We start from the raw sequence: 12,196 nt of genomic DNA, 5'->3' as shown, positions 1-12,196 counted from the left end.
GCCAGTTTGGCTGGGCCTGAGCTCATCTAAGATGGACTGATGGAAAGTGGAAAAGTGTTCTGTGGTCTGACGAGTCCACATTTCAAATTGTTTTTTTGGAAATTGTGGATGTCGTGTCCTCTGAACCAAAGAGGAAATGAACCATCCGGACTGTTCTAGGCGCAAAGTGTAAAAGGCAGCATGTGTGATGGTATGGGGGTGTATTAGTGCCCAAGGCATGGGTAACTTACACATCTGTGAAGGCACCATTAATGCTGAAAGGTACATACAGCGTTTGTAGCAACATATATTGTTATCATGGACGCCCCTGCTTATTTCAGAAAGACAATGCCAAGCCACATGTTACAACAGTGTAGTAAAAGAGTGCGGGTACTACACTGGCTTTTCTGTAGTCCAGACCTGTCTCCCATTGAAAATATGAAGGCTAAAATACAAGGCGGGAGACTGTTGAGCAACTTAAACTATACATCAAGTAAGAATGGGAAAGAATTCCATTCTGTTTTTAAAAGGAAAGGCCATGTAACACACTGGTAAAAAGGCCCATGTGTTGCAAACATTCAATTTCAAGTTCATGATTATTTGCCAAAAATAACAAAGTTTTTCAGTGTGAACATGAAATATCTTGTCTTTGCAGTCTATTCAATTGAATATAAGTTGAAAATGATTTGTTGTATTCTCTTCTTATTTACCATTTACACAACCTGACTACTTCACTGCTTTTGGAGTTTGTACATAAACATATACATATATACACACACATATATATTATATATGTAAATATATACACATAAATATACACTTATACACACATATACATATATATATATATATATATATATATATATATATAACATACATATATATATATATATACATATATATATATATATATATATATATATATATATATATTCATATGTATTCATACCAACAGCCATCAGACTGTTTAATGCATATGTTCCTTGACTGCACTTAAATGTAGGATATATGTAGTATATATTTATATGATTCATATATTATACATATAATATATTATATTATTTATTATTATCATTATTTATTGTGAGCGAACTGTGGTGCTGAATTTCCCCCAGGGATCAATAAAGTACTTCTATTCATATATATATATATATATATGTATATATATATATATATATATATATATATATATATATATATATATATATATATATATATATATATACATACTGTTAATCAGTGGTATGAGGGCTTCATCTAGTGCTATGCTAACAAATTTGCTTGATGAAAGTACAGTGTTTTATTTTCCTGCACTGAAACACAGTGTTACTGTTCGAAACTGTGTGTAATGTTACAATGGCCAATAAAAGCCCTCTGTTAATGAATACTTAAGCCTACTGTGCAGCTGTATTTTAATGTTGCTCACGATGGTGGTACTTGGAGAGCCGGGTGTTTTCTGAGGTGGCGAAGACAACCGCCGACGGGGGAAAAAAAGAAGAACTACAAAGCTGTAATAGTCACCTGGCGTTCTTGTTGGCGTCTTCTCGCAGCGTCTTCACAGCCACGAGCAGGGGGGGCTCCTCTCCTGCAGAGGGGTCCTCATCTAAGAAGGCCTGCATGCCCTCTGCCTCACACAAGTGCACCTGGGTCAAAAAACAAAACAAAAACAATTTACCTATTGCATCATGTGGAGCTTCTGAAAAATATCAATCAACAAAACATTGTGGGGAAACGTTCCCACAATCACTATACAGCATTCATCCATCCATCCATCCATTTTCTACCGCTTATTCCCTTTCAGGGTCGCGGGGGGCGCTGGCATTCATTTATAATCTAATGTATACTGCCTGCAAAGACATATGCGTTCCAGTCACATGACCCCCTTTCACCAATCACACGCAGCCTTGAAGTCAGGTGACCGCCACACTGTAAAAAGTGACATGACATCAGACGAGGCCAGGTCAATGTTTACCTTACAAAACTGCTAAAAAAAAATAACATTTATATAATGTGCTGTCATCCGTGTCGGTAGCTGTGTTGACTTTGCAGCTTACAAGAACTCTACTTCCAGCTGAGAAAACATGTACCAGGTTATAGTTCTTTTTTTAAATATCTTTTAGCTAACTTTAGCCCGGTTATGTCATACAGGAGTGTGTTAAATTACTCGCCACTTAATATTTTTGTGGTTGTTTCACTAAACACCTATCTTTACTCACACAATTATTTGGAAGATTTTACTTGGGTCATATTTTCTGTAAATCAGGAGTGTCAAACTTGTTGTCACTGAGGGCCACAAGGCGGTTAGTCACTTGCAACCGTGAATAATAAATGAATATATATGATATTATTACACAATTGTCTATGTATTTTATCCCTATGTTTTTGTTTTGTATTAAAATACCTATAGACTGCCAGCTCAGTTGCCAGAATGTAATGGTGTGTCTATACTGTGTGTGTGTGTATATGTATATATATATATATATATATATATATATATATATATATATACATATATATACTAGGGATGTCCCGATACAACTTTTTCACTTCCGATACGATACAAATATTGTAGCCTTGAGTATTTGCCGATACCGATATCAATACGATACGATATAGGCACGAATCATACATATATTTATTCCTTATTTTGTTTTGTAGAATGTTAGAAAAGGCTTGATAAAGTGATGTTACTGTTACTGATGTTGTAGTGTTAAAACAGAAAACAATAGTCAGCAAGAGTAGGTATAGGAAAAACTGACCCATTTATTATTAACCCATTGGTTACATAAATTTTAACCTTCAACATAAGAGTATTACCTCAACAAATCCAATAAAAACAAAATGTTATATTTAAAGAGCAAAATAACCACTGATACCAACATAATTATACAATTGAAAAGAATAAATTTAAAATAAATTAGAAGACCCTGAAAAATAACCTAAATAAATCCAATAAAAAAAACAAAAAACGTTTTAAAGTGCAAACAATTCAAGTTCACTTCAGTTATTTTTTTACTGTCAGCATATGTTGGAAACAACTGTGGGCAGGGACAAAAACCACAAAAACAACACAATATTGTCCATTGTCCAACTGCTCTAAATTAAGAGTTCACAGCTCCAGTTTCACTGACTGACTATGCCCAAAACAATGTAGTAATTACTCTTAGTCTTCACTGAAGAATAGTGTAAACACAATAAACATATCACTCTAATAACAAGAGCATAACATAAATAATAATCAGTCAGTGCTGACTACCCTTACTACTCCTCCTCCTCCTTCTCCCCTTTCTGCAGTCCGAGCATAATGTGGAGATTTTTTTTAAAGAAGATAAGCATTTCGGCATGCTGTGAGTTAAAATACTTCCACACAGCCGACATCACTACACTTTGCTGAGCACACGCGTTGTCGTTGTTGTGATCACGTGGGCTGTGCATGCTGGATCAGAGACGCTCTTCTTCCGCGGCCGCCACCAACGTTAATTGAGGGGCATTGCCGCCACCTACTGTGTTGGAGTGTGATCAAACCAGTCACCTATTATAGAAGTGCTGCAGCGGCAAAAGGACAGCTTATATCGGAGCGCTTATATCGGAGTTTTTAGATTCAATCCGATAAAATCCGATATTCACTTTTTGGCTAATATCGGACCGATTTCCGATATCAATATCGGATCGGGACATCCCTAATATATACATATACTGCGATGAGGTGGCGACTTGTCCAGGGTGTACATTGCCTTCCGCCCGATTGTAGCTGAGATAGATAGGCACCAGCGCCCCCCGCAACCCCAAAGGGAATAAGCGGTAGAAATGGATGGCTGGATGTATGTAAATGGAACAATGGTAACATGTTTTTTTTTTTTAACTGTAAAATCTTGGCAACAAAAACAGCATGTTTTGTTGTAGTTGTTGTTTTAAGCGTAAAATCTATCGTAATTTTTTTTTTATCATGAGCAGTTTAATGGATACCTTTGTTTGAACCCCCCCCCCCCCCCCCAAAAAAAAAAACAATCAGATACTGTATGTATTTGTTTGAACAAAAAAAAGTTTGTAATAATGATAATATAATAGTGAAGTGAATTATATTTATATAGCGCTTTTCTCAAGTGACTCAAAGCGCTTTACATAGTGACACCCAATATCTAAGTTACATTTAAACCAGTGTGGGTGGCACTGGGAGCAGGTGGGTAAAGTGTCTTGCCCAAGGACACAACGGCAGTGACTAGGATGGCATAAGCGGGAATCGAACCTGCAACCCTCAAGTTGCTGGCACGGCCACTCTACCAACCGAGCTATGCCGCCCCACTAATAATGGTTACGTTATTAGTAAACACAACACTAATAAAAATAAAGAAAGGTAACTAACATTATTGTGACAGATTCATATGTCAGGCAGGTATCAGAGTATTTATTTTTATAACCTAAAGTCATGTATGACATCATAATATTGCTACATATTAAATACAAATATATGTGTCCAAATGTCAGAGATCAAGTATTTTCTGGACGGGTGTTATTTCCGGACCACGTGAAACGAGCCTTGAATTGGACCCGTGTGGTCTGAGGCAGTGACTCACTTGATGAAAGTACAGTATTTTATATCCCTACATTCAAACACGGTGTTACTGTTCAAACTGTGTGCGATGTTACAGTGGCCAAAAATATGAAAAACACTTGTTCAATAAAACCTCTGCCTGGTTTTTTAATGAACTACGCTACTGTATTTAATGTTATTATGGTGGTACTTAATGAATACTTAGGTCTACTACACTACTGTATTTTAATGTTATTATGGTGGTACTTAATGAATACTTAGGTCTACTACGCTACTGTTTTTAATGTTGTCATTATGGTGGTACTTAATGAATACTTAGGTCTACTACACTACTGTATTTAATGTTGTCATTATGGTGGTATTTAATGAATACTTAGGTCTACTACACTACTGTATTTAATGTTGTCATTATGGTGGTATTTAATGAATACTTAGGTCTACTACACTACTGTATTTAATGTTATTATGGTGGTACTTAATGAATACTTAGGTCTACTACACTACTGTTTTTAATGTTGTCATTATGGTGGTACTTAATGAATACTTAAGTCTACTACACTACTGTATTTAATGTTGTCATTATGGTGGTACTTAATGAAATACTTAGATCTACTACACTACTGTATTTAATGTTGTCATTATGGTGGTACTTAATGAATACTTAGGTCCACTACACTACTGTATTTAATGTTGTCATTATGGTGGTACTTAATGAATACTTAGGTCTACTACTCTACTGTATTTAATGTTGTCATTATGGTGGTACTTAATGAATACTTAGGCCTACTACACTACTGAATTTAATTTTGTCATTACGGTGGTACTTAATGAATACTTAGGTCTACTACACTACTGTATTTTAATGTTATTATGGTGGTACTTAATGAATACTTAGGTCTACTACACTACTGTATTTAATGTCATTATGGTGGTACTTAATGAATACTTAGACCTACTACACTACTGTATTTAATGTTGTCATTATGGTGGTACTTAATGAATACTTAGGTCTACTACACTACTGTATTTTATGTTGTCATTATGGTGGTACGTAATGAATACTTAGGTCTACTACACTACTGTATTTTAATGTTATTATGGTGGTACTTAATGAATACTTAGGTCTACTACACTACTGTATTTAATGTCATTATGGTGGTACTTAATGAATACTTAGACCTACTACACTACTGTATTTAATGTTGTCACTATGATGGTAGTTAAAGAATACTTAGGTCTATTACACTACTGTATTTAATGTTGTCACTATGGTGGTACTTAATGAATACTTAGGTCTACTACACTACTGTATTTAATGTTGTCATTATGGTGGTACTTAATGAATACTTAGGTCTACTACACTACTGTATTTAATGTTGTCATTATGGTGGTACTTAATGAATACTTAGGTCTAAGTATTTGATGTCATTATGGTGGTACTTAATGAATACTTAGACCTACTACACTACTGTATTTAATGTTGTCACTATGGTGGTAGTTAAAGAATACTTAGGTCTATTACACTACTGTATTTAATGTTGTCACTATGGTGGTACTTAATGAATACTTAGGTCTACTACACTACTGTATTTAATGTTGTCATTATGTGGTACTTAATGAATACTTAGGTCTACTACACTACTGCATTTAATGTTGTCACTATGGTGGTACTTAATGAATACTTAGGTCTACTAGGCTACATTGGAGCCAGCAGAGCTAGTGTACCTCTCCAAACTGTCCTTCTCCCAGTTTCTCCTGGAAGGTGAGCTTGTCTCTGGGGAACTCCCTCATGGAGGGGTCGGGGCCAGCAAAGAGGTCGAGGTGGACCGCCGTGTCGGAGCGGCTGCGGCTGACGATGTCCGCCTGGGCGTAGTGCGGGGCTCCGTCCGCTCCTCCGGCCGCCAGAGCCCCGCAGGAGCCGCCGGGTCCTGGCGGGAGACAGACGGCGTCATTGCGGCGCAGCACGGACCTCCCAGCGGACGGTAGGTCACCTCACCTGGGTGCTCGGTGGACCCGGCCCACTCGGGCAGCCTGCGGATGAGGCGTGAGGGCTCCTGGTAGTCGGAGCAGAGCGGGAAGATCCTCTCGTAGGTGGAGTTGGAGGTGGAGTTGGAGGAGGACGAGGAGTGGCGGAAGGAGAAGGAGAAGGCCTGCGTCTGCACTGCCAGACGTGCCGTCAGCTCCTCGTCCAGAATGCGGCGTGACGCCTTCCTCGTTCATGTTGGAAAATAAAATGTATCGTCAGCAGAAATATGAGCTGCCTCGGCAACCGATGTTTGTCCGCACCTTCTCCAGCATCTTCTGCCACACCGTGCGCCACAGGATGATGACTATGACGGCCGATAAGATGGCGATGATGGCCACCAGGCAGCCAATCAGGATCCTCGTGTTGCTGTCGTCCACCTTGTGGGTGGGATCCTCCCCTGAGTGGGGGACAACTTGGAATATTATCATAATATAGCAAACATTCTGCTTTAAAAAGTAACAAAAAATATCAACACAGTAATCCATTACACACTCCCCTGAACAACCAGCAGAGGGCACTGCGGACAGAGCGGTCTGGGTCACAGACATGGTTGGACACAGGCGAGCCAATCAGAGGCACGCTAGGGAGGGTCACATGATGATTGATGTGTGATGATGAGTTGACACACATCGCAGTATCTTAATCAAGACAAGGTCATTAAACGGCATTGATACAATAAAATAAGCAGCTAGCACGGCCTTTTAGATGAACTGGATAAATTAGCATTAGCTAATGCAACGCTACGGTTAGCTAGCTCAGGCCCGTTGTGCGGACTCTCTGTAAAGACGTGGATTGTTTTTGTGCATATAATGATCTGTGACCCAGACCGCTCTGGCTGCAGTGCCCTCTGCTGGTTGTCCAGGGGAGTGTGTAGGTCACATTTATTTGTGCATCTGGTTTGTGGGAGGAATGTCTCATCGACACACAAGCAGAAAGCGATCCACACATGCAAATTCAATACAAATACAAAATCAAGCGTATTTATATTCAAATCTCAAAAACATATTTACAAATACGTGTTTATTTATACAAATTCTTGATTCATTTGTATGTCACATTTTATTTGAACATATTTTCAAATCTCAAAAATATTTTGACAAATACGCGTTTATTTGTACAAATTCTTGATTTATTTGCTAGTCACATTTTTATATTTATGAATTGGATTTGTACATATTTTCAAATCTCAAAAATATACTTAAAAATACACGTTTATTTATACAAATTATTTATTTGTATATCACATTTGTATTTGTATATTTATTAATACATGCATATGTATTAATATCATATTGATATATATAAATTGATCGTACATATTTATACAAATTATTGATTTATTTGTATGTCACATTGTTGCACTAAATGAGTCCGATTCCTCAAATAATTAGGCTTTAAAAAAAAGAAAGAAAAAGGTTCCACAGCCCATTGAACACCTTAATCCAGGGGTGCCCATTACGTCGATCGCGAGCTACCAGTCGACCGCGGGGGGGTGTGTCAGTCGATCTCCAGCCAGGCTTTTTAAAAAAAATAGACCAAAAAATTAGTGAGCATCAATCTTCACCAAGACGTAACTTAAATGACATTCACGGTACCGGAGGGTCTTGTGAGATGACGCTGGCTGCTGCAAGATCATTATTATGAAAATATGACCGAGAGGAAGGCGAGAAACACTTTTTATTTCAAAAAACTCTCGCGCCGTACCTTCCGTCAAAACTCTAAAGGCCGACTGCACATTTCCTATCTTCACAATAAAAGCCCTGCTTCATGCTGCCTGCGCTAACAAAATAAGAGTCTCGGAAAACTGGCGTGCACAAGCGATCCCTCAGAAAGCTGGCGTGCACATCACTTGTGCACGCTTTCCGAGACTCTTATTTTGTTAGCGCAGGCAGCATGAAGCAGGGCTTTTATTGTGAAGATAGGAAATGTGCAGTCGGCCTTTAGAGTTTTGACGTAAGGGACGGCGCGAAAGTCTGTTGAAATAAAAAGTGTTTCTCGCCTTCCTCTCTGTCATTTTCTCATAATAATGAACTGGCAGCAGCCAGGGTCATCTCACAAGACCCTCGGGTGCCGTGAATGTCAATCAAGCAAGCTACGGAATTTGCCGCCAATGTTTTTCTTGTAAAGTGTATGGAAGCTGGATGAATTAGATGCCAAAAACCAACCACTTTCATGTGGTATTGTACAGAAAGGACAACTTTTTTTCTCCTCCATTTGAAAATGTGGGCGTTATCATCATTACTGTCTGATTCCAATCAATGCAAGTCATCAGAATCAGGTAATACACCAACTTATATTCTTGTCTTTGTGAAAGAAAGACATCTATATGTGTTACACATGCTTGTATTATCATTAAACACATTTAACTTGTTTACAAAAATGTCTCTTTCATAAATAAATAAATATAAATGATATATATAAATGAGGTAGATCCCCTCAAGTTGGTCAATTGAAAAGTAGCTCGCCTGCAGAAAAAGTGTGGGCACCCCTGCCTTAATCCGACCGTGTTGGGGTTTTGGACAAATGGGACTAATATAACACACCTGGATCATGAGGGGAGACGCTTCGTATCGCGCATGCGCCAATCTCAACGCGCGGGATACAAACCGGAAGCAGAAACCATTCATTAAAAACAAAAAGGAGACTGTTTATTTTCCTCACAGATTGAAATAACCGAACATTTTGAAGTGAATATATAGTAGAAAGAAAAAAAAAATATTTTTCTTCACTAAAAAATAAATACTTCTCTCAAATAGTTCGACTTTAAAAAAACAACAACTCACAGATCATGAAAACGCCTCAATTGGATCAAATAAGGCGAATAATAAAGTACACAAACCTCTTCATGCCAATCCAAACAATCCAAAGATTCTTTTGAATCAACTCCAAGACGTTCGAAAGTTTTGTTTCCATGAATTTTGTACGACAATTCCTTCCCAACAACCTATTTCCGCCGGTCATTCATTGCGACGGACCAACATCCGGTCTGAGACATTCATGGTAGTAGCTGTTTTCTACTTAGTTTCACTATTATTTCTCAACTGTTTGTACATGTTGAAATTTATAAATAAAGCTTTATAAAAAAATAAAATAATCATTTTTGGTAGTAGTGTCATGTTCGTAGTGCAATATAAGATCATATCTCAATGCTGTCTGCTATTTAACATCAGCATAACTATTATAGAGGCCTAATATTTATAATGTACGTCAATAATTTCATCACTTAAAAATAAGTTATTTATTATTTTTTTTTAAATGTTTATTTATAAATTTCAACAATTACAAACAGTAACAATATAAAACATTACACAACATTATGAAAACAGTACAAAACAGCACCAGGGGGGTTGTAAATTCAAAATAACAAAAATAGAATACAAATAAATAAATAAATAAATAAATATATATATATATATATATTTTTTAGGCTCATTCAGATTCATTAAATAACTTCAATTTGGAACACAGCATCATCATTTTCCCAGCTTTTTTGTTGTTAGAAGTAGAGAGCGTTTTAAAGTAAAGTTCAAAATCTTTTTTAAAGGCACAAAACACAGGTCGGGTATTGAGAAACTTACATTTATGAATATTAAACTTAGCCAATAGAATTATGAGGATGCAAAGGTAGAATTCCTTTTCAAATTTTTGTTCATACAGTGTAAAACCAAATATCACATCTCTTAAAGGCCTACTGAAATGAGATCTTCTTATTTAAACGGGGATAACAGCTCCATTCTATGTGTCATACTTCATCATTTCGCCATATTGCCATATTTTTGCTGAAAGGATTTAGTAGAGAACATCCGCGACAATTTCCCCATTAATTTGAGCGAGGACGAAAGATTCGTGGATGAGGAAAGTTAGAGTGAAAGGATTTAGTAGAGAACACCCACGATAAAGTTCGCAACTTTTGGTCGCTAATAAAAAAGCCTTGCCTGTACCGGAAGTAGCAGACGATGACATCACAAGTGTGAGGGCTCCTCACGTCCTCACATTGTTTATAATGGGAGCCTCCAGCAGCAAGAGCTATTCAGACCGAGAAAACGACAATTTCCCCATTAATTTGGGCGAGGATGAAAGATTCGTGGATGATGATATTGATAGCGAAGGACTATAAAAAAAAAAAAAAGTAAAAAAAAAAAAAAAAAGGCGATTGCATCGGGACGGATTCAGAAGTTTCTAGACACATTTACTAGGATAATTCTGGGAAATCCCTTATCTTTCTAGTGTGTTGCTAGTGTTTTAGTGGGATTAAATAGTAACTGATAGTCGGAGGGGTGTGTCCACGGGTGTTTTGACGCCAGTCTCTGAAGGAAGTCACGGCACCTGCATGGACGGCGCAAGCTCGACTGATGTCTCCGGTAAGAGGCAACTTATTACCACAATTTTCTCACCGAAAACTGCCGGTTGACATGTAGTCGAGATCCATGTTCGCTTGACCGCTCTGATCCATAGTAAAGCTTTACCTCCGGGAATTTTAAACGATGAAATACTGTGTGTTTGTGTGGCTAAAGGCTAAAGCTTCCTACCGCCATCTTTCTACGTTGATTCTTCCATTATTAATTGCGCAAATTGCAAAGGATTCAGCAACACAGATGTCGAGAATATCGTGTAATTGTGCGATGAAAAGAGACGCCTTTTAGCCGCAAATGGTGCTGCGCTAATATGTCGCCTGCAACCTGAGACGTCATCATTCCGCCACGTTTTCAACAAGAAACGCGGCGGGAAATTTAAAATTGCGATTCAGTTAACTATTGGCATGTGTTGCAATGTTAATATTTCATCATTGATATATAAACTATCAGACTGCGTGGTGGCTAGTAGTTATAGGGATCCGCAGATGGCTAGGATGACGTCATAGCTCCACCGGAAAACCAATGTTGCTCCGTGCTAAAATGAAATAAGCGCCCCCCAGGGTTGTCCCTTTTGAGGTGGCGGGGAAGCTGGAGCCTATCCCAGCTGCATTCAAACGGTAGGCGGTGCACCCTGGACAAGTTTCCACCTCATTGTGTTAAAAATGGTAAAATGAAGGCCCTTTTACAGGAAGGCAAGCAGCAAGACTCAAACGTATTGCACCTTTAAAACGTATTGCACCTTTAAAACGACGTAGGTGCAGGATGAGTAGTCCTGCTGAAGGAAAGACACCAGAGGTGACTGACCTGGTAGTGCGTTTGCCGGGTGCCCGTGCTTGCGAGGAGTCAGCGACGTGTTGTAAACCGCCGAGCCTGAAACAAAGTACGGGAGAAACTTGCTTTCAGAGTTATGAAACTGAAACTGAAAGAAAGACTAGGAGGAACATGCTTTCAGAGTTGTGAAAATGAAAATGAAACTGAAAGACCAAAATGAAACTGAAACCGAAAGAAAGGCCGAAAATGAAAATGAAAGAAAGACAGAGAAACTTGCTTTCAGAGTTGTGAAAATTAAACTGAAAAAAAGACCCGGAGAAACTTGCTTCCAGAGTTGTGAAAATGAAACTGAAAGAAAGAACGGGAGAAACTTGCTTTCAGAGTTATGAAAATGAAACTGAAGGAAAGACCGGGAGAAACTTCCTTTCAGAGTTGTGAAAATGAAACTGAAAGAAAGACCAGAAGAAACTTCCTTTCAGAGTTGTAAAAATGAAACTGAAAGAAAGACCAGGA

At 38.1% G+C, this 12,196-nt stretch overlaps 1 protein-coding gene across 1 annotated transcript in view; it reads right to left on the bottom strand.

Moving 5' to 3' along the window:
- LOC133550818 (discoidin domain-containing receptor 2-like) overlaps positions 1-12,196 on the bottom strand; it is a 46,765-nt gene that overhangs the window by 10,971 nt on the left and 23,598 nt on the right. Inside the window, 5 exon segments of the mRNA XM_061896876.1 lie at positions 1,501-1,622; positions 6,257-6,459; positions 6,528-6,738; positions 6,818-6,954; positions 11,717-11,782. Of these exon segments, the coding sequence (XP_061752860.1) occupies positions 1,501-1,622; positions 6,257-6,459; positions 6,528-6,738; positions 6,818-6,954; positions 11,717-11,782 (739 nt within the window).

The sequence above is a fragment of the Nerophis ophidion genome, linkage group LG04 (assembly GCF_033978795.1).
Source record: "Nerophis ophidion isolate RoL-2023_Sa linkage group LG04, RoL_Noph_v1.0, whole genome shotgun sequence".
Lineage (NCBI taxonomy): Eukaryota > Metazoa > Chordata > Actinopteri > Syngnathiformes > Syngnathidae > Nerophis > Nerophis ophidion.
This window is presented reverse-complemented; position numbering and strand designations above follow the sequence as displayed.